The 24,576-nt window shown below is 37.7% G+C and overlaps 1 protein-coding gene across 3 annotated transcripts in view; it reads right to left on the reverse strand.

Moving 5' to 3' along the window:
- The window catches only part of SBF2 (SET binding factor 2), a 528,888-nt gene that overhangs the window by 212,811 nt on the left and 291,501 nt on the right, over positions 1 to 24,576 (reverse strand). For all 3 annotated transcript variants that reach the window (XM_063608381.1, XM_003818147.6, XM_055094099.3), the window contains exons 7-13: positions 16,843 to 16,975; positions 14,838 to 14,946; positions 12,213 to 12,326; positions 7,857 to 7,934; positions 6,926 to 7,039; positions 6,349 to 6,477; positions 3,433 to 3,531 (exon numbers count right to left, since the gene is read on the reverse strand). In XM_063608381.1, coding sequence (XP_063464451.1) covers positions 3,433 to 3,531; positions 6,349 to 6,477; positions 6,926 to 7,039; positions 7,857 to 7,934; positions 12,213 to 12,326; positions 14,838 to 14,946; positions 16,843 to 16,975 — 776 coding nt within the window. The remainder of the gene's footprint in view (positions 1 to 3,432; positions 3,532 to 6,348; positions 6,478 to 6,925; positions 7,040 to 7,856; positions 7,935 to 12,212; positions 12,327 to 14,837; positions 14,947 to 16,842; positions 16,976 to 24,576) is intronic.

Raw genomic sequence — 24,576 nt, forward strand, 5'->3', positions numbered from 1 at the left:
AGAAAACTGAAATTTTATCAAGCACTCTCTCAAACCACAGTGGAATAAAACAGGAAATTGACGCCAAAAGGAACCTTCAAAACCATGCAAATACATGGAATTTAAATAACCTGCTCCTGAATGAGCATTCAGTCAAAAATGAAATCAAGATGGAAATTAAAAAATTCTTCAAGCTGAATGACAATAATGACACAACCTATCAAAACCTCTGGGATACAGCAAAGGCAGTGCTAAGAGGAAAGTTCATAGCCCTAAATGCCTACATCAAGAAGTCTGAAAGAGCACAAACAGACAATCTAAGGTCATACCTCAAGGAACTAGAGAAACAAGAACAAACCAAATCTAAACCCAGCAGAAGAAAGGAAATAACCAGGATCAGAGCAGAACTAAATGAAATTGAAACAAAAAAAATTACAAAAGATAAATGAAACAAAAAGCTGGTTCTTTGAAAAGATAAATAAAATTGATAGACCATTAGCAAGATTAACCAAGAAAAGAAGACAGAAAATCCAAATAATCTCACTAAGAAATGAAACTGGAGATATTACACCTGACACCACTGAAATACAAAGGATCATTCAAGGCAACATCTTTACGCACATAAACTAGAAAACCTAGAAGAGATTGATACATTCCTGGAAAAATACAACCCTCCTAGCTTAAATCAGGAAGAATTAGATACCCTGAACAGACTGATAACAAGCAGCAAAATTGAAATGGTAATTAAAAAATTACCAACAAAAAAAAGTCGAGGACCAGATGGATTCACAGCAGAATTCTATCAGACATTCAATGAAACACTAGTACCAATCCTTTTGACACTATTCCACAAGATACAGAAAGAAGGAACTCTCCCTAATTTATTCTATGAAGCCAGCATCACCCTAATACCCAAACCAGGAAAGGACATAACCAAAAAAGAAAACTACAGACTAATATCCTTGATGAACACAGATGCTAAAATCCTTAACAAAATACTAGCTAACCAAATCCAACAACATATCAAAAAGATAATCCACCATGATCAAGTGGGTTTCATACCAGGGATGCAGGGATAGTTTAACATACAAGCCAATAAATGTGATACACCACATAAACAAAATAAAAAACAGAAATCACATGATCATTTCAATAGATGCAGACAAAGCACTGGACAAAATTTAGCATCCCTTTATGATTAAAGCTCTCAGCAAAACTGGCATACAAGGGACATACCTTAATGTAATAAAAGCCATCTATAACAAACCCACAGTCACCATAATACTGAATTGGGAAAAGTTGAAAGCATTCCCTCTGAGAACTGGAACAAGTGCCCACTCTCACCACTCCTTTTCAACATAGTACTGGAAGTCCTAGCCAGAACAATCAGACAAGAGAAAGAAATAAAGGGCATCTAAATCGGTAAAGAGGAAGTAAAACTGTCACTGTTTGCTGACGGTATAATCATTTACCTTGAAAACCCCAAGGACTCCTCTAGAAACCTCCTAGAACTGATAAAAGAATTCAGCAAAGTTTCTGGATATGAGATTAATGTACACAAATCAGAAGCTCTTCAATAAACCAACAGCGACCAAGCAGAGAACCAAATCAAGAACTCAACCCCTTTACAATAGCTGCAAAAAAGTTAAAATCCTTAGTAATATATTTAACAAAGGAGTCCAAAGACCGCTACATGGAAAACTACAAAACACTGCTGAAAAAAATCACAGACGATGCAAACAAATGGAAACACATCCCATGCTCATGGATGGGTAGAACCAATATTGTGAAAATGACCATACCACTGAAAGCAATCTACAAATTCAATGCAATCCCCATCGGAATACCATCATCATTCTTCACAGAATTAGAAAAAACAGTTCTAAAATTCATATGGAACTAAAAAAGAGCCCGCATAGCCAAAGCAAGACTAAGCAAAAAGAACAAATTTAGAGGCATCACACTACCTGATTTCAAACTATACTATAAGGCCATAGTCACCAAAACAGCATGGTACTGGTATAAAAACATAGACCAATGGAACAGAATAGAGAACCCAGAAATAGACCTAAATACTTACAGCCAACTGATCTTTGACAAAGCAAACAAAAACATAAAGTGGGGAAAGGACATCCTTTTCAACAAATGGTGCTGGGATAATTGGTTAGCCACATGTAGGAGAATGAAACTGGATCCTCATCTCTCACCTTATACAAAAATCAACTCAATACGGATTAAGGACTTAAAACCTAGGACCTGAAACTATAAGAATTCTAGAATATTGGAAAAACCCTTCTAGACATTGGCTTAGGCAAGGATTTCATGACCAAGAACCCAAAAGCAAATGCAATAAAAACAAAGATGAATAACTGGGACCTAATTAATGAGCTTTTGCACAGCAAAAGGAACAGTCAGCAGAGTAAACAGACAACCCACAGAGTGGGAGAAAATCTTCACAATCTATACATCTGACAAAAGACTACTATCCAGAATCTACAACAAACTCAAACAAATCAGTAAGAAAAAAACAATCCCATCCAAAAGTGGGCTAAGGACACGAATAGACAATTCTCAAAAGAAGGTATACAAATGGCCAATAAACATATGAAAAAATGCTCAACATCACTAATGATCAGGGAAATGCAAATCAAAGCCACAGCGCGATACCATCTTACTTCTGCAAGAATGGCCATAATCAAAAGATAAAAAAACAGTAGATGTTGGAGTGGATGTGGTAACAGGGAACACTTCTACACTGCTGTTGGGAATGTAAACTAGTACAGCTACTATGGAAGATGATGTGGAGATTCCTTAAAGAACTAAAAGTAGAATTACCATTTGATCCAGCAATCACACTACGGGGTTTCACCCAGAGGAAAAGAAGTCATTCTTCGAAAAAGATACTTGCACATGCATGTTTACAGCAGCACAATTCACAATTGCAAAATCACGGAAGTAACCCAAATGCCCATCAATGAGTGGATAAAGAAACTGTGCCAAATATATATATATACATATGCATACATACACATATACACACACACATACACGATGGAATACTGTGCAGCCATGAAAAGGAATGAATTAACAGCATTTGCAGTAACCTGGATGAGATAGGAGACTATTATTCTAAGTGATGTAACTCAGGGATGGAAAACCAAACATTGTATGTTCTCACTGATACGTGGGAGCTAAGCTATGAGGATGCAAAGACATAAGAACGATACAATAAATTTTGGGGACTTGGGGTGAAGAGTGGGAGGGAGGCGAGGGATAAAAGACTACAAATATGGTGCAGTATATACTGCTTGGGTGATGAGTGCACCAAAATCTCACAAATCAACACTAAAGAGCTCACTCACGTAACCACGTACCACCCGTACCCCAATAACTTATGGAAAAATAAATAAATAAATAAAATTAATGACTGTCTAAATAAATATACTTACTTACATTTTTGAATAGTTGCTCAGCAAGTTCTCTGACATGCTTTATCATCTTCACTGGGTTATTTTCTTCAACTTTAATTCTCTCTACTTCAAAGGCTACCAACTAGGAAAAAGAATCAAATGGCAAAACATCAATTCCAAAATATGCCAAACTCAAAAACTGTGATAATTTCATACAATTTGCAAGCCAAAAAAATCCAACATATACATTATTTTTAAAACAAAATATTTTAGGTTTTGGGGTTTCACCTCCATTCTGGGGTTACAGGGTCAATCAAACCCTTGAATTGTCTAGTGGTTCCTCCCTGAGGATTTAGGGCCCTATTTCTTCTAGGGAAAAGTCATTTCTGGAACTCAGAGAGACCCTGTCATTCCACAGGCCTCAGTCAGAGAAATTCAGACAGTCAGAAAGTGTCTAAACATTTCCTTAACTCACAAAACATGAACCAAATGTTCAAGTCAGGATGCTCAGACTCTAGTCCTAGCTCTGCTGACAGTGTGTGATCTGGGACAAGGCACTTAAACTCCTGAGCTTCAGTTTTCTCATCTCTAAAATAAGATGGAAGAACAAGATGACCCTTAGACTCCTTCTAGTTCTCAAACTATCTCTTTATTAACTAATTTACTGGGAGAACTGTGTGAGTCTGTATACTTAGGGTAAAGAAAAGAAGGCTGACAGAAAAAAAAATTGTGGGAGGGTAAATAGATGGATGACAAAAATAAAAAGGTACAATATAGGATTCTTCTAGGAACTAATAGACTCACTGCATAGGCATATAAAACTATGGCTTACCTATTCTAGGCTAGGATAAAGAAAGACTGTCAAGGGCAAACATTCTTTTCATTCTAAGACATCTATCTGATGGAAGTGTGAGGACAAGGCCATGCACAATACAAGCTGCCTCTCAAAGCCCCCATAACACCCCATTGTGGTAGGCTGCCTCAGGCTAAGTGAAAACAAGGATCACTTTCCCAGGAGCAAATGCTATTTTTCTACCAAAGCATTCCCATGCAAACGGCCAAAGAGGGTAGAATGAGAAATTATTTAGTTCTGATGGCTCATTTTTCTTAGGCTCTTGACTGATATATACATATGATTAACTGGCAGTCAAGTAACATAAGTAAGACACCCAAAGTCACCACTGTAGGCCAAACAGAGAACTGGATGAACACTAAGGGGTGACTCAGTAGGAACCTTGGACAGAGTCCTTGCCTTATCATTGTTTCCAATCTAGACTATATTTGTACAAACAATAAATAAATAAAAAATAAGTAACCATATAAAGTTAGAGACAAAATGAAGCATAACGCAGTCGAGTGGCTCTCAGAGTCAAAGACTTTGGGAGAGTTTGGAAGAGATGGTGAGATAAGAGCAGAGTATGAAGAACAGAGGAGGGCACTCCAAGCAAGGGAAAGACCTACAAAAATAGAGGCTGTGGCAAGCAAGTTTTCTGCAAGTAACTAATCTCGCTTTTTAGTTGTGATGAAGCTGTTAGAGGAAGATAAATTTGAATAGAAAAGAAAGAGTATATAAACCAATGTTACTATTCATAAAGCTTCAAAGACTAACAAAATGTAGGTGCTAGAAAAGACCTTGGAGAGCATCTATTTTAATCCCATAAAATATTATGTTATGAATTACTTAGTACAGAATCTAAAGGCTGATATGTTAGTAGAATCAATAACCAATCATATTAGATGGTAATAGTAGAGAATCAATGACCAATAATTGATTAGAAAAACTTGTCTACCTCAGGATGTTTCCTAAATCTTCATATGCTTTGTGTTTTTAATTAAAGCATCTGATGCAGTAAACATATTCTACACAGAACTAAAATACGTGCCTCTTCTTTAAAAATTCTTACCTGTGAATACTTCACTATCTTTACAAAAAATAAAAGATCCTTCTCCTCTGAACCAAAGATATTTAAGACCTAGATTCCTACCTTCTCTATATAAAAGAAAATCACCAGAAGCCAAACATGATCACTGCCACGATTCTTTAATATCTTGGGTTCTAGGAGTGTTGTTCTTTTATAGATTTCAAGAAACTTTTTACCTTTTTGGTTCTAATATAGTACTCTTTCAAAAATTTGAAATGAGAATAATATTCTTGTTCTATCCACCAGAGTGGGCTGCTGTGAATATAGAGTTAAATGATAAAAGGAAAGATGCTTTTAAAAAAGAGCACAATAAATGCAAAACAGCATCCTTATTTTGAGTCACATCTGCCCTATTTCTCCCTTTATATGGCTAATTCCTTGAAGATAGAGACAAAAATTTGTCTTCCATATATTTAATATATTTAAGACAGGTAGAGAAATGTTGATAATTGATTAGTGAGAATGCCACAAACTTAAACTATGGCTCTATGATTCTGATAGACTAAATGTAACTCCAGTTTGAAGTAATTTCAGCTATCTTAGCTTCAAATTAGACCTTTCTCCCTAAAACACTGACAAAAGAATTACTGTATTAGGGCCTTTAAAAATAAGACTTCTATTTATACAATCACTGTTAAATTTTCAAAAATATTTTAAACAACCATTTAAAAAAATGTAATATTTTAAAATATGAGTAGCTTTTGGAGTATGAGTGGTTTTCGGTTACATGGATGAATTACATAGTGGCGAATTCTGAGATTTTAGTGCACTCATCACCTGAGTAGTATACATTGTTCAATTATTTAAAATTCAGTTGTTCAAAAATTATATGTATTTCCAAGGCATCTTATAATTTTTTGTAATTTTTATAATCCACATTAAAATATCGAGATTTGATGAGCATAATAAATAACATTGGGATTATTTAATACCTAATTTATATTTGACTATATAAATATGGAAAATGTTACTTTTTACTTTTAACTACTAGTCTAATTATGTCTATAAATAATGCCTTCATTTAATAAGAACTATACCTCATCAAAGAGATCACAAGATCTATAAGGAGGACCTCTTTCTGAAACAAAACCTGCAAATGCCATTCCACTGAGTACTTTAGTGAGGAAATCATTCTCGACCAAACCACGCTGCCCCAAGAATGCTGTCTGTGAAAAAAGAAAATGTGAAATAAGAATTTATCACTTGGTAATGGACAAATGGTCAAAACAGAAATACAATAAAAAGATCAAAGCCTATATAAATCCCTTCATGTATAAATATGTGCTGTCATAAAATATATTTCTCTCAAAGAGAGTTATTCTGAAATACCACATATATTGAAAAGAATAAAAATGAATCTGTCTACATGTCAGGAGAAGAAATCAGAAATTAACATTCAATTTTAAAAGAAAAATTGATTTAAAGTTAACATATTCTAAGATATTACATGAGTTCCATATTATTATTAAGAACTGATATCTAACCACACAGAGATTTTAAATAATCACATTTGATAAATCAAGGTCAAAATAAATGGCTAGGAAAAAAAACCAAGTAGTTTTATTAAATTAGAATATATTTTTTGGACAGATACAATATAGTACTCTATCTTACCTTGTGGAAATGTATTACTGGCTCTGCATGAATTCTTATAAGTTGCAGGCAGGATCTATATCCTTGGAAGAGTTGTGCAAATAATCTAAGGAAAACGGCTCGCACCTCTTTATCCTAAAAATATAAGAAGAAATGTTAGGTAATTTAACTTTTTAAAAACAAATGAAATATCGAGTCAAAAAGGTGAAAAGGGCATATATTCCAAGTCCTTTGATTTTTATATCCACCAAAACAATTACAGTCACAACCAAACATAAGAAGAAAAAACTCTCAAGATTGTATTTAATCCAGCTTTTATTGGAATCACAGTTTAGAACTGTAAGGAAACTTACAGATTCTGTTAGTCAATGCCTTACTTAATTGATCAGGAAATGAAGGTCAAGAATGCTTAAGTATATGTGTTCAGCTCCCTGAGGTTCCTTATTGGCTACAAAGCCCACTGCTAAGAAATGCACTGAGCAAAATAAAAAAGGGGCCTCTGTTATATACGTAACCTTTTATGGCTTCTAATTGGAACTATTTTCATCCACACACTCTTCAAACTTGATTCTCTCCTATAACCAACATTCTTTATATCCATTCTTGTAAGCATCTCTTTTGTTTTGAATCCTTGTCTGGCCATTTCAATTTGATGCTTGGCACAGTTTTCCAGGCTATAATCTAGGCTCTGATTTTCTGTCCTACACTTAACTCATGCCTCCTCAGGGCAACAGTCTTAGCCCTAGTGGCCTCTTGCCCAGTGAACTTCCCTGTGGCTCCTCCTTGAGCAGGACATAAGGACAGTCAGCGGCAAGTCTCCTAATTTCTGATTTGGGGCACTTTTTACTCTGCTGTCCATCTAACTCTAACTTCACTTAGCTTCTTTAATAACCCTATAAATAAAAATACAGCTCTCTTTAACAGCATTAAATTTAAATATTAAACTTCTTACCAGCATTTTTGAGTGGGATAAAGCTGTTCGTGGAGGAGGAAAAGCATGATCTGCTACTTCCAAATCTGGGTGTAAAATCTAAAGCAAAAAAGTTTTGTTATGTAAAATATCATAATATGAATGAAATCTATTATTGAGACATTAAGATGAAAATGTCAGCATATGAATTATAATATATTCCCTCCATGAATACAATTCAATTAGCTGGGGTAGTTCTATATGTACTATTGTAGAAAGATCTCCAAGACAAAATATTCAGTTGAAACATGTTCGGCCGGGCGCGGTGGCTCACGCCTGTAATCCCAGCACTTTGGGAGGCTGAGGCGGGCAGATCACGAGGTCAGGAGATCGAGACCATCCTGGCTAACACGGTGAAACCCCATCTCTACTAAAAATACAAAAAAATTAGCCGGGCGTGGTGGTGGGCGCCTGTAGTCCCAGCTACTCGGGAGGCTGAGGCAGAAGAATGGCGTGAACCCGGGAGGCGGAGCTTGCAGTGAGCCGAGATTGCGCCACTGCACTCCAGCCTGGGCGACAGAGCGAGACTCCATCTCAAAAAAAAAAAAAAGAAAAGAAAACATGTTCTAGAAAAATACACATAGTATGGCCTAATTTATTTGAAAATAAAACAAAATAAACCCTAAATCTATATATGTACATATATATATATATATATATGAAAATGAAAAGTTCTGAAAAAAATACACTAAACTATAAAATAGTAGTCATTTCTGGTAAGGGAATAATCTAGGCCAGAGCTATTTGTCTATATAGTTGAATTTTTAAAAACAGCTGCTTGTTTTTATGTTTCTAAGTGTAATTAAAAATTACTGAGGAGAGGCCAGGTGCAGTGGCTCACGCCTGTAATCCCAACACTTTGGGAGGGCAACGTGGGTGGATCACTTCAGGTCAGGAATTTGAAACCAGCCTGGCCAACATGGTAAAACCCTGTCTCTACTCAAAATACAAAAATTAGCCAGGCATGGTGGCACATGCCTGTAGTCCCAGCTACTTGGGAGTCTGAGGCAGGAGAACAGCTTGACCCTGGGAGGCAGAGGTTGCAGTGAGCTGAGATCGCACCACTGCACTCCAGCCTGGGCGACAGTTATAACAAGACTCTGTCTCCAAAAAAAAAAAAAAAAAAAATTACTGAGGAGACAGAAAATAAGATTTTGAACTTTGCAGTCTAGACAGGTGAAAGTATAAAACTATGTCACAGAAGTGCTAAAATATATAAAGTGCAATACATGAAATGTATAATTAATTCAACTTAGGGAAGACTAAACAAAAAAACAAAGTAACATTTGAGTTAGGCTTTGAAGCAAAGGAGGTTGGGGAGCATCTGGGAAAGAAGGACCTGTGTAGGACTTGCACAGAGAAGATGAAATTATATCAGTATGTAGCAAATTTTCTTCTTGCAGAATCATTTTCAACTACTAAGATTTTTGATGCTATGCTGAGAATAGACCAAAAGACTCAAAGCAACACTTAAAGGCAACACTAAAATATTGGCAGTTCAAGTCACTCAATCACTACCACAGTACAAAATATCTTAGTGTCTATAAAATAATCCATATTACACAGTTTAAGTACAGTGTTGCCATTTGATTATAATTATTTACGAATGAAACAAAGCTTATATACTGTGTGTCGATGCTCCCAATCATCCATGAAATTTAGTCTCTTTTTGGTCTAGTATGACAATACATTATGCTCCTATTCCTTTTTTTCTTTTCTTTTTTATTTTTTTATTCTGAGACAGAGTTTTGCTGTTGTTGTCCAGGCTGGAGTGCAACGGCGTGATCTCGGCTCACTGCAACCTCCGCCTCCTGGGTTCAAGTGAGCCTCCTGTCTCACCTCCTGAGTAGCTGGGATTACAGGTGTGCACCACCACACCCGGCTATTTTTTTGCCTTTTTTTTTTTTTTTTTTGGTAGAGATGGGGTTTCACCATGTTGGTCAGGCTGGTTTTGAACTCCTGACCTCAGATGATCCGCCCGCCTCAGTCTTCCAAAGTGTTGGGATTACACGCATGAGCCACCGCACCCGGCCCTATGCTCCTATTTCTTATTCACAGTACATTAAGTAGTATCTAATCCACCACTGTGCTTAGTAACTATAACAATATGTACACTCAGTTTTACCAAAAAGGAATTTTACACATTGATCAAATTTGGTGGCACGGGTGTTGCAGGTTTAGGTATATGAGTATGCAGCAGAACCCTTACCAGGAGCCATTGGCTTAAGAAGTACAATCTTAATCTTTGTTAATTTTGCTACTTAACCCCTAAATAACTATTCATATCACTAGTAAGTAACCACACATAAGATGTAATCACTGTAGGAATTCTAGAAACATTAAACTTTCTTCAGTCATTCAAATACTACCTTCTCAGCTTTTGCTATATCCATATACCATCTATGCAATTATGTAGTTAATATTTTTCTTTAAATTGTCTTTAAATCAACTCACCTTCTTTTTTTGTTTATTTTGTTTTTTGAGATGGAGTCGAGCTCTGTCACCCAGGCTGGAGTGCAGTGGCGCAGTCTTGGCTCACTGCAACCTCCGCCTCCCAGGTTCATGCTATTCTCCTGCCTCAGCCTCCTGAGTAGCTGGGATTACAGGCGTGCGCCACCACGCCCAGCTAATTTTTGTATTTTTAGTAGAGATGGGGGTTTCACCATGTTGGACAGGCTGGTCTCGAACTCCTGACCTCGTGATCTGCCTGCCTCGGCCTCCCAAAGTGCTGGGATTACAGGCGTGAGCCACCGCACCCTGCCAAACTCACCTTCTTAAACCCAGTATTTTCTTAGATGACAGTTGAGCAATGACAGGTTCTATATGCTATTTTAAGTACACATTATAATAAAAACATAATTATTAAAATAAAAAAGGTTGACCACATATTACCCCAAATCATCACCATGCTTCATTTTGGCAAACAATCACCTAGTCATCTCTGTAAAAACATTCACCCTACAGGTAAAGACCAGAAGACAGCCTAGAGATAAAAATGTGATTCTCAATAATACCAAGTGGCAGAAGACAGACTGGAATTCAGGTATCCTGTATCCCACACTAGTGTCTTTTGCACTCTATCACATCTTGCATTTCAGATTACAAATTATATAAGGAAAAGTCAGTCTTCTCTAACTGTTCCCATTTCATAGATACCACCATGATAACAAAAAGACTAACACAAATTTGAAAGTTTTCTGAGAATAAAATCCCTCCTGGTAATCCTAGGCTTCTAAGTTTCTATTTAAGAGGGAAAAAATGTTTTAAATAGCCCAGAATAAAATATTCTTAAAGTAGAATATTAAGGCCTTAGTTCTAGTGATATCTTGAAAAGCAATGCAGAATTTCTACAGTTCAATTTTCTGATGATAAGCACCTAAAAGGCTATCAGTAAAACAAAATACTGTTTTCAAAATTTGGCTAAGGTAAAATAACTGCAAAAAAATTTAAATTTGTTTCAATGAGAAAAACCCAAGCCACAAGATTTTTTAAAGCTTTATTTGGCTTGAATGTAGCATATACTTCTTCTTTGGTATTTCTATTCATATGGCATTAAGAATGGAATGTTGGGCCGGGCGCGGTGGCTCACGCCTGTAATCCCAGCACTTTGGGAGGCCAAAGCGGGCGGATCACGAGATCAGGAGATTGAGACCATCCTGACTAACACAGTGAAACCCTGTCTCTATTAAAAATACAAAAAATTAGCCGGGCGTGGTGGCGGGCGCCTGCAGTCCCAGCTACTCAGGAGGCTGAGGCAGGAGAATGGTGTGAACCCAGGAGGCAGAGCTTGCAGTGAGCCCAGATCGTGCCACTGCACTCCAGCCTGGGCGACAGAGCGAGACTCCGTCTCAAAAAAAAAGAATGAATGTTGGACACTTTATGTATCAATATGACACATCTTTCTGTAATAACCTTAAAGTATTGGCAAGACAATATTACAGTGTTTTGTAGGTACCAAAGAGGAATGAGATGCCAATAGGGAGGTTAGAGAAGAGAAGCCAACATCTAATGGGGGATCTTAGGGGAATCAGGGATTTCAAGGCAGAGCCTTGTTTTCAAAGGTGAATTTCCAATACCTAGGACAGTACTAGGTCCTGTATGCTGAATGAAGGAAGGAATGTAGAACAAATATTCAGTTAGGATCCAAAATATATGCTTTAGATAACTACCTAGTAAATGAAGAATTCTAAATACTGTATGAGATTATGTTCATGTTTCAAATATATAGATCTCTTTAAATTAAAGTAACAAACTGCATTGATAAACATTTTTAATTTTAGCTATCTTAGCTTCAGATTTAAATAAAGAGAAAGTTACTATTACAAAAATATGTCATACCAAAGAAAGAGCTGATTGAGTCTGATGTAGAAGTGGTTCTGGGAGGGAAGAGAGGTGAATACATTCAGGAATTTTAATAGTGCCTCCATCCAAATCTGCTATGATTACATCTAACTGAAAGAGATAAAAAAATTAACCTATAATTACCAAAATACATTTGTTGTTAAGCAAATTATTTTTCCCTTGACTAATTCAAAACGAGAAGAATCAGATGTGGAAGAGACTCTTGTTTGTCCATAGTAGTAGAATTCTGGGCTAACAAGTTCCCACGTACCCTGTATTTCCCAGGTTCCTTTGAAATTAGGTGTGGCATGTGGCTAAGATTCTGCCAATAAAACATGAGAAGTGACATGTGTTTTCCTGTCCTTCAAGACAGGGGATATGTAAAGCTCTCCTATGCTGTCTTTCCTTTTCCCTTAGACTGAAATTATTAACTGGCAGCAAACCAGCCTTCAGCATACACATGATGACAATGCCTGGGAGGATTCTGTTGGAGAAACAAGAAGGATGGAAACTTGGATCTTGAGTGACTTCATAGAGCAAACTGGTCTGGCATAATGGAACATCTCTATGGACTGCTGCATGAGTGTTCGATAACACTTTATTTTGTTTGAGCCATTGCATTTTGTTCTGATTTTACTATATATGCTGCTGCAGCAAGCACAGAGGATTGCATTTGAGACACTTTATTCAAGTAGTTTAGTAATATTCTAAAAAAATTATTTATTATAAGAATTAACAATTAGTATACATCAAAAGGGTGCTGTTTAGCCACTTAGAAAAAGCTGATCTTTAGCATTTTACAAAAGTCTATTTAAAAATAACTTACATAAAAGTGTAAGAGAAAACAACCAAGATGAGTGAAGTTGTTATATTGACAATATTATACTTCATTCTAATTTATTCATTACGATTTTAAGAAATTTGCATTTGGCAACACTTGGTTTGTCCTACCTCCAACGACTGTTTTTATTTATTTGGCAACACTTGGTTTGTCCTACCTCCAGTGACTGTATGTATGTATGTATGTATGTATGTATGTATTTATTTTTGAGATGGAGTCTTACTCTCGCCCAGGCTGGAGTATAGTGGTGCAATCTTGACTCACTGCAACCTCCACCTCCCAGGTTCAAGTGATTCTCCTGCCTCACCCTCCTGAGTAGCTGGGATTACAGGCATGCACCACCACACCCAGCTAATTTTTTGTAGTTTTAGTAGAGACAGGGTTTCTCCATGTTGGCCAGGGTGGTCTCAAACTCCTGACCTCAGGTGATCCGCCTGCCTTGGCCTCCCGAAGTGCTAGGATTACAGGTGTGGGCCACCGTGCCTGGCCTCCAGTGACTGTTTATATTTAGCAGAAATAAAATTATGTACAAACCAGGTGGATATGCTTCTAACTAGTATTAATTAGGTTTTATTAAATGTTTATTGATTTACACATATTTTTATACAGTGATACCAAAATTAAATAGGAACTAAGTATCAACATACAAAGTTAGAAAGAATGATGACTATACGAATGAAAGTCCTGCTTATAATTATAATGTTAAATAATATTTTGTTAGTTTAAATGACACCTCTGATTTGGTTACAACTATAATTACTTCTTTGCTGGCATTTAAAACTAAAACAGAAGTAGAATTACAAAATCTTAGGGATCTGTGGATCATAGATGCTATGCAGCCTAACTTTACAGTAAAGAATTTTTCTCAGGCTCCCTGAAAAGTGTCACGTAATCTTTTCCTTACACTCTACTTACAGTGCTTGAGAGTACACTCCTCATCTCACATAAGGAAATCCATTCTATAACCAGGCAGTTCTAATTGTTGGAAACACTTTTACTGGGCAGAAATCTGTTTCTATAGCCACTTCATCCACTGATTTTATTTCAGCCTTTTAGAGTTACAAAAAATGAATCTCAACCCTTCTTCTATGACAGTAACTTAAATACTTACCTTTACCTATCAAATAGTATCAGATTATTACCTGAGAAAATTTCCTTAGGCCCTTACGGAACATAGTTTCTAAATACTTGATAATCCTGGATGTCCTTTACTGATGTGCTTTATTTTGTTACAGTCCCTCATAAAGTGTGATACACAGAACTAAATGAATTATTCCAGAACTGGCTTGAATATAGAGTATACTTTTGCTTCTTCTATTCATATGGCATTAAGAATACAAAAATTTCGTGGAAGCTCATACCAAACTTCTGTTCCACTAAAACTCTTCACTCTTTTGCATACGCTTTCTGCTTTGTTAGTTATCAGGAATTTGGTATCAAGACACGACTCACTTCAAAATATAAATCAATTATGCACTAATATCAAAAGTATAAATAGAATTTTATCTTTTGTCATATGTAAGATGAATAATAAAGATAAACAATGTACCAAAAGAGGGATATTTAAAAATATTAATAAATTCCTTTATAAAACTTCCTATACTTGCTATATGGCAAAATTAATATACAGACTTTTCAATGATATTTTTCTTCTATCCAATCTTTTCTACTGGAAATGCTACAGATCTGAAAACAGTGATTAGTTGAAATGTTATAGGACCCAAAGAAATATGATAAACTTCTGGACTCAATAACTGGAAACTTTAAAGATGAATACTTACAAGTTCATGGATATCAGTTTTAAAGACAGAATGTACTCCAATAATGAAAGGTGTTGGGGAACTTAGAACTTCCAGTAGCTGAGCCGGGAGAATAGGGATATAAGGATAACTGGAAATAATAAAAATATGTGTGAAATATATTTTTCTTTAACATAAACATATCTTCTTTCATCTTTATGCTGTGTTAAGTTTTATATTACCTATGTTTAGAAATTATCAATAATGTTTTCATGCTTTTTAATACTAAAATTTTAGAAAAAATGATTTAAAAATCTTCATGTGAAAGATACAATCAGATATAAGACATAAAGTAAATGGAATCCAAGCCTGCTTCCTTAACCTTCGTTTCTTCTAGGCAAGCAGTCTCTTTAGGTCTTCTAATACTGTTTGAAAGCATTTTTCCTTACATAGAAACCTGACATTAGACAGTAACACTGACTCTCTGATAGGGCCTCCCCTCTCAGTATGAGGCAATGATTTATCTATATAAAACAAGCATTCAAATTCCACTTTCTATACTTGATTTTTGCATTCAATAAGAATGGCAAAAAAAGGGGGGGCCAATAATTATCTTATCCAAAAAGTTAAGAAAAGCACCTAAATTAAAAAAAATTTTTTTTTTTTTTTGAGATGGAGTCTCACGCTGTCTCCCAGGCTGGAGTGTAGTGGTGCGATCTTAACCTTCCTTCCTTAACCTTCGTTTCTTCTAGGCAAGCAGTCTCTTTAGGTCTTCTAATACTGTTTGAAAGCATTTTTCCTTACATAGAAACCTGACATTAGACAGTAACACTGACTCTCTGATAGGGCCTCCCCTCTCAGTATGAGGCAATGATTTATCTATATAAAACAAGCATTCAAATTCCACTTTCTATACTTGATTTTTGCATTCAATAAGAATGGCAAAAAAAGGGGGGGCCAATAATTATCTTATTCAAAAAGTTAAGAAAAGCACCTAAATTAAAAAAAATTTTTTTTTTTTTTTGAGATGGAGTCTCACGCTGTCTCCCAGGCTGGAGTGTAGTGGTGCGATCTTGGCTCGCTGCAAGCTCCGCCTCCAGGGTTCACGCCATTCTCCTGCCTTAGCCTCCCCAGTAGCTGGGACTACAGGCGCCTGCCACCATGCCCGGCTAATTTTTTCTATTTTTTTTAGTAGAGACGGGGTTTCACCGTGTTAGCCAGGATGGTCTGGATCTCTTGACCTCGTGATCCGCCCGCCTTGGCCTACCAAAGTGCTGGGATTACAGGTGTTAGCCACTGCGCCCGGCCAAAAAAAATTTTTTAAAGAAATTCTGGAGTCTAAAATTTTATCTAGTTTATATGAACTAATTTCCCAGATGTTATGATTATCAATTGATTAAACAGTATATTAGAGGTATAATATTCTAGTTACAGCACTATTAGTCATCACTGTTTAGATTTTATTTTGTTTTTTAGTTTTTATTAGGAAAAAAATTTTAACATATCCCATAAAAAAACAGAGGAAAAAATTATAACGAAGCCCTGCAGTAATTGTCAACTTTGAGAATTACCAGTGCACGGCTACATATATATTTCTACCCACTTTTTTTCTCTCTACTGTATTATTTTCAAGCAAATACCAGATGTCATATTGTTTACCCATATAATACTTCAGTGGGTATCTAAGAGAGATAAGAGCTTTTTATTAATAGAATCTCTATCATTATAACTTCTAAAAATTAATAATTCTTTAATATCAAATAGCATTGACTAGACATTTATGCCAATTGTGTTAAAATACAATTAAAAGTTGCTGACAATACTATTCAAATTAAATATTTTTACACTAATCAACATTCAGTAATGGACAACTTGGAAAGTCTCAAATTCTAGACTAGATTTTATCAGAACTATGACTCATATAACAGCATAACTTTGTAAAATATCCCTATGTGGTTCAAAACCATTGTGCCATAACATTATGACTTATCAATGATAAGTGATATGTAGTTTAGGAATAAATAAAATTAACAAATGAAAACCTCACCTATATTTAAGAGGAAACATTAAAGATTCCAGGGCTCTACAAGCATCGCTAAGTCTCTGGAAACTTGCAGAATGGAAGAGAACCTTATTTTCTGTGAGGACTGCACAAAAGAGGCTGAGGACATTTTGAATTCCTGAAAACACAAGAGCAAGGACTTACAAATGCATTTAATTTTATATGTGTTGTCAACAATCATAGACAGTATACACGGAAAGAAAAAGCCAGTAATTTTGGACTCTCTGAAGGAAAATACTTGGTTAAACTGTAAATTCCATATAATCTATGAGTATTTGTTTTCCCAAACTTTCAGTTTTGCCTTTATTCTTCAAATCAGGTAACACTCATTGAACATATTAGTTGTTTGGAAACACTATTACCTTCTTTTCAATTTCATCTCTAAGGCCTGTATTTAGGTTCCTGTTTTAGAATGTTCTAGCATTGTTCTAAAAACTAACCCCTGCAGTCTATTTGTCTGATGTTAATAATACCACACCAGCTTTGTTGTTGTTGAAATTTGCCTACTATATCTTTTCTCATCTTTTAATTTCAACCTTTCTCTACTTCTTGTAAACAGCATACACAAATGCTCCGCAATTTAATGATAGGGTTACGTCCTAATAAACCCATTGTAAAGTTGAAAAATCTTAAATTGAACATAAATCAGAGACTGTAACTGAAATATTTTTAATCCAGTCTGACTTTTGTCTTTTAACTATTTCATTTAATCCATCTATACTTATTGTAATTATTGAGATATACACTATATATAGAGATAAATGCGGTATCTTATTTTATGCTTTTTCTTTTTTCTTTTCTTTTTTTTTTTTTTGAGACGGAGCCTTGCTCTGTCATCCAGGTTGGAGTGCAGTGGCACGATCTCAGCTCACCGCAAGCTCCGCCTCCCGGGTTCATGACATTCTCCTGCCTCAGCCTCCTGAGTAGCTGGGATTACAGGCGCCCGCCACCATGCCCAGCTAATTTTTTCTATTTTTAGTAGAGATGGGGTTTCACCATTTTAGCCAGGATAGTCTTGCTCTCCTGACTTGGTGATACGCCTGCCTCGGCCTCCCAAAGTGCTGGGATTACAGGCGTGAGCCACCGCGCCTGGCCTGGTTTTTATTTTTTCTATCTTCTCTTTTTTCTTTCTTTTCAATTTCTCCTGTCTCTTCTTTCATCCCCTCTGTTAGTATGGTATTTATAAACTCTTTTTCTATTTTTCTAGTGGCAACTCTAGAAAATACGATATACATACTTATGAAATTGAAGTTATATATATATCATTTCTTATTTTCTCCTGTTTATTACTGAACCAAATTATCTTTCTTTATATCACTTCAACTTTAATCATACACACCCGGTAAAGCAAGAGTCCCCATTTGTTTTCTCAAGGTAAAATACTATATTTTCCCCTTATCATAGCTTATTTCTTCATGTGACATGCAAATTTCCTTAGTCTATTATTACTTGCTATTCCCTCTTATCACTTCCAACTTATCCCATGTGATACATCAGAATTTTTAGTTCAGATTTTAATCTTCATTCATTTTCACTAATGTAATAGTTTCGTAAGTGATTTTCCTAATCCAGTCCTTATTCCCTTCAAATCTACCCTCCAGATAGTTTCTAGAATAATGGAAAAAAACTAAATAATGATTAAAGAAATCTAAATACAATTTTCAAGCGATTTTTAAAATTCATATTAAATCCATAAGAAAAAATGCTACAAATTTTGCAAAAAATATTCTTTTGGATTTAACATGAATTTTTAAAACCCACTAAGGTTTTGGTACACTTAAACAACAGTGGAAATGAATGAGCTAGTATTATATGTATTATCATGACTAACTCTCCCAAGTATAATACTGAGTGAGGGTAGTAAGGTGCACAATGATTATATAGCTGTGAAAAGAAAATAAATCTCAGGACCCCCAAACCACCAAGCCAAAGGGAAGTCAAGCTAGGAACTGCACCAGGAAAACCAACCTCCATTTTATTCCTAAGTAAGATAGTTACAAAAATTTAAAAAAAAAAAACACAAAAAAAACTACATACCTCCCATACCTCCCTCACAACTTGCCCACAAGGAAATTCCTTGTGGACAAAGGACAGACAAAACTCAAAGTCATCCCTGTACTCCTGTGTGACAAATGCATATCTGATTTCTTCCTCTGCCCTATTGTTTCACTAAGCCAGACTAAAGCTTAAGTGACTATTCCTCTATCTTCCTCTCACATGTAAATTTGTATTCAGTAAAAGGCTAATCAGAGACTCAAAAGAATGCAACCTTTTGTCTCTTATATACCTATGACCTGGAAGCCCCCTCCCCTGCTTTGAGCTGCCCCGTCTTTCCAGACCTAACCAATGTACATCTTATGCATATTGACTGATGTCTCACTGTTACAGCAGGTAGCTAGCCAGACATGAGCAGGGAAGGAGAGGATCCCCCACCCCCATGCCACCACCAGGAATGTCAGGCAACCATCAGGTGATGGTCAGGTGATTATTAAACTGTTTCTCTAAAATAATAATTGGTCATAGCTGATGCCACGGAAAGGCAGTCTTCCAATAGACAGAAACATCAGAAACTGGTGATCAGCAGCTTCCTGATAAAATCTCAGGAGTTGGCGAGCGGGCTCATGCCTGTGTAGTTAAGAGGCAAAATGGCAGAGTTTAACTGGTATATGACCCTCTAGGAACATTTGGACTGGTAAAGGAAGAAAGCCTCCAGTGAGCATGCGTACAATTCCAGTAAACACACTGCACATGTGCCCCCTACCAAATGCTGACAGGCCTTTGTGCATGCGGAGTGCCCACCCCAAGGGAAGAATCCGGGGAGGAGAGATGCAAGACCCCGGACACATGACAACATATAAAATCCCGAGTCAAAGCTCAAACAGTGCACTTGATCTCTCAAGTCGTCTGCTTGGCCCTCTTCCAAGTGTACTTTACTTCCTTTCATTCCTGCTCTAACACTTTTAAATAAACTTTCACTCCTGCTCTAAAATTTGCCTTGGTCTCTCACTCTGCCTTATGCTCCTTGGTTGAATTCTTTCTTCTGAAGAAGCAAGAATTGAGGTTCCTGCAGACCTCTATGGATTTGCTGTCGGTAACATACTTTGGTGCTGTGATTTGGATACATTCCCTAATGTTAACATACTTTGGTGCCACGTGACTCAAATATGCTTCCTCAGTGGTAAGACATCTCTATGCCTCAACTTCTTTGGCTGGAGGTGTTTAACCCCTGTACACAGTTTCGTTTGCTCTTTTCATTCTTCTGCTTACTAACCAACCCCCAGAACAATTCTTCTCGGCCACAGTGGCTCTGTTCCCCAAGCTCATCTCTCAGCTCCTGCTGAGGTACGGTAGCTCACAGGGGTAGGAAGGACCTTGGAGTCCTTCCCAGGTAAGATCATTGACCTGAGACACAGTGGCTCTCCTAGAAAAGAGGTTCATGAGAGTGGTAGGGCTAAAGCCTAAAACCATGCAATGTCTGGGGTTTCCTCTGCTTTTTCAACTCAAATTGGCTCTTTTCCAAAAACCCACACCACCTATTCTCCTGTTTTCTCTGTATGTATTCTGAAATGGCCTTGTACACCCTCCGGACCGTCCACCTCGAGGCAAGTCAGCCTCTTTTGCTTTCACTTTGCATGCCATGTAACTGTTATTTGTACACCCTCAGCTCTTGCTGAATTTGTGCAGCAGCAAAAACATGGGCTCCCTTGTGGATATCTAGAGACTTAACACTAGCTTTTACCTTACCAGCTCAGATGACCTCTAATCCTGCCTCTGTCTGTTGGCACACTGCCAGGACAGACACTAATTGGATCCCCAGTCAGCTCCTTATGACTTACCATATGCTTTTTGTTCCTGTTACGGCCCAGGGCTGAGTTTTCCGGTGGCTTTTGAAGTAGTTTTCCACCCACATAGGGCCTCATTCTAGCCCTTTAAGGACCCCACTTACTTGCTTTTTTTGAGTTAGCACCCCTTCGGGAGGAGGGGAAATTCTTCCTTTCCCATTTGTGAGTTCCTACATCAAGCCCTAAGTCCTCCAGAGGTTACTACTTTATGTTAAGAAGACAAATAAATGTTGCCCTCTCAAATCCAAGGGATGCTGTTTTTGGAAGCATAAGAAGGCTTTCCATGATTATTCCTCTGGCTTCCTCCCACTTCCTCCTGGAGCTTCCATTTCTCTAATCACTTCCATGCCCTTCTCAATATTCATCAAAATCTTCAAGGTCATATTTGAAGGGAGGGAAGTTCAGCCCCCTTGCAGCAGTTAGCTGAAAATCAAGCTTCTTGTCTAGTTAGAGAACAAAGGAAATGGGAATCTGAGAAAAGGGATAATCATTTTGTTGCAAGAATGCTCCAAGTGAGAGTCACTGGACGGTCATGGAGGCAAGAATATAGGATGGCCCAAGGCCGTCAGCACAAGAGACCCAAGCGACAGAGATGAAGGCTGGTCTTGGGTTAACAGATTATCATTATAACAGAGATGAAGGCAAGGTTAAGGGTACGTGGTAAGACCAGTTCATTCTGGAACCCCACGGATGAACAGGAGAGGGCTCTCTGTTCTCTCTGGTATCTCCTCTGTGAAAAGAGCGTACCGAAGTTAAGGGTACATGGTAAGATCAGCTCATTCCAGAACCCTAAGGACAAATAGGGGATGTCCTATTCAGGATAATAGGAAGAGAAGACGCTTTCTTTTTTCTTTTTTTCTCATCTATTCTCTCTTCACAGATGGGTAACTGCATCTTCATACCACAGGACACGCCCCTCAGATGCATTCTCAAGAACTGGGAAAAGTTTGACTCCAAAACCCTAAAAAGGAAAAGGCTAATATTTTTCTCTAACACAGATTGAATTGAATACAAGCTCCAAGACCAGGAATCTTGGACAGAAAACCAAAATTTTAATATGATCTATCAACTAGATTTACTTTGCCGCCAGCAGGGAATATGGATAGAAATCTCCTATGTACAGGCCTTCATAGCCCTATGAAACAACCCTGACCTTTGTTGGGCTTGTAAAATGGATCTAGTGATGATAGCTGCCATAGTCAGGCAGCCCCCTCTGGCTGGTTCGGGACACTCCTTATTGGGTTTACCCTGGTTTCAAGCCCCAGAGGAGCAAAAGATGACGGCTCAAACCCCACTGCCCCTTCTACCTCATTATATTCAAGTCTCCCAGGCCCGGAGCCCCTCCATATCCAGGGCTATCCTCTGGACACCACCCTCTTAGGTCATGCCCCCTTCAAGAGGTCAGTAGCCCCAGTTGACCCACTAGAAACCAGACTCCATTCACTATGTAAGGCCTGAGCCAAATTACAACAGAACTATGGGAGTTTATGGAGGACCCTGACAAATACATCGAAGGGTTCTGTAAACTGGGATTAACATTTGAACTCACTTGGAGGGATTTCTCAGTCATACTAGGGCAAATTCTGTCTAAGGGAGAAAGTGATTCCATTATGGAGGTGGCCCAACAATTTGCAAATCCAATGCATATGACTGACCCGGGTGGCTACCCTGTAGGAGCCATCACAGTTCCTCAGGTTGACTCCAATTAGGATTACAATACCCAGGGAGGTATATGGGGAAGAAACCACATGTTCCTCTGGTAGAAGGGATAAAAGCTAGCAGAACAAAGGCTGTGAACTATAATACAATGGCCTTAATAGATCAAGGCCCTCTTGAAAACCCCATCACTTTCACAGAGAGGCTACAAGAGGCCCTAGTGAAACATACTAACCTAGACCCAGAGACATCAGAAGGGCAACTGGTCCTACAGGACCGTTTCCTAACTCAGGCAGCCCCAGATATTCAGAGGAAACTCCAAAAGCTAGCACTGGGCCCCAATACCCCTATGCCTGATGTTCTCAAAACAGTTGCCTTGGTCTTTTACAGCAATGACCAGAAGGAAGAAGAAAGGGCTCAGGAAAAGGAGAGGCAAACGGAAAAGTGGCAGCTCCAACTATTGGCTGTCTTACAAGTCCACCAGCTCCCTCCAATTTGCCCTAGGAATATCTTCCCAAATAATTGCCATTGGTGTGAGAAGCCAGGCCACTGGAAGGCCAACTGCATCAATGGGACAGATGGGAAAAAGCCTTGCATGGCTTGCCCCCTCCACCACAAGCTTGGCAACTGGAAATAGGACTGCCCCGAGGGCTGGAGGGCTCCTGGGAGAGAATCCTTTGTCTTGAGCTGAGGGGGGCCTACAGTCCAGCTGGCTCCCAGATCAAACATCACTATTGAAGGGACAGAGCCAAGGAATGCTTTGCATGTGGCAGGTAGGACTATAAGTTCTTTTGGACACTGGAGCAGCCTTCTCAATGCTTACCTCTTTTCCTGGGCAATTATCCTCCAAATCCTGCCAGATAATGGGGATAAATGCGGTGCACATAACCAGGAGGTTTACTCCTCCTTTGTGCTGCCTATCTGGGGGAACTGTCTTTTCTCACTCATTTTTAGTGTTGCAAGAATGTCCCATACCCCTTTTGGGTAGAAATATTTTATTTAGACTAGAGGCTCAGTTAACCTTTCCTCCAGGGCAGACATCCCCTTTTTGAACTGCAATCTTATGCCTCAAGGAAACCACACACAAGGATGAACTGCCCATGGACTGTCTCATTAATCCAGAGGTCTGGATATGTTCCTATTGTCATATATAACATTTAAATATGTTACAACTGCAAAACAGTTAAAATTATTGCTTTCTATATATTTTTATTTATTATACTTTAAGTTCTGGGATACATGTGCAGAACGTGAAGGTTTGCCAAATAGGTACACCTGTGCCATGGTGGTTTGCTGCACCCATCAACCTGTCATCTACATTAGGTATTTCTCCTAATGCTGTCCCTTCCCTACCCTCCCCACCCCCTGACAGGCCCTGGTGTGTGATGTTCCCCTCCCTGTGTCCATGTGTTCTCATTTTTCTTATGAGTGAGAACATGCGGTGTTTGGTTTTCTGTTCCTGTATTAGTTTGCTGAGAATGATGGTTTCCAGCTTCATCCATGTCTCTGCAAAGGACATGAACTCATCCTTTTTTATGGCTCTATAGTATTCTATGGTGTATATGTGCCACATTTTCTTTATCCAGTCTATCATTGGTGGACATTTGGGTGGGTTCCAAGTCTTTGCTATTGTGAACAGTGCTGCAATAAACATACGTGTGCATGTGTCTTTACAGAATGATTTATAATCCTTTGGCTATATACCCAGTAATGGGATTGCTGGGTCAAATGGTATTTCTGGTTCTAGATACTGGAGGATCATCACACTGTCTTCCACAATGGTTGAACTAATTTACACTCCCAACAAGAGTGTAAAAGAATTCCTATTTTTCCACATCCTCTCCAGCATCTGTTGTTTCCTTTTTAATGACTGCCATTGTAGCTGGCATGACATGGTATCTCACTGTGGTTTTGATTTGCGTTTCTCTAATGATCAGTGATGATGCGCTTTTTTTCATGTTTCTTGGACACATAAATGCCTTCCTTTGAGAAGTGTCTGTTCATATCTTTCACCCACTTTTTGATGAGGTTGTTTTTTTCTTGTAAATTTGAGTTCCTTGTAGATTCTGGATATTAGCCCTTTGTCAGATGGATAGATTGGAAAAATTTTCTCACATTCTGTAGGTTGCCTGTCACTCTGCTGATAGTTTCTTTTGCTGTGCAGAAGCTCTTTAGTTTAATTAGATCCCATTTGTCTATTTTGGTTTTTGTTGCCATTGCT

Source organism: Pan paniscus, chromosome 9, assembly GCF_029289425.2.
Source record: "Pan paniscus chromosome 9, NHGRI_mPanPan1-v2.0_pri, whole genome shotgun sequence".
Lineage (NCBI taxonomy): Eukaryota > Metazoa > Chordata > Mammalia > Primates > Hominidae > Pan > Pan paniscus.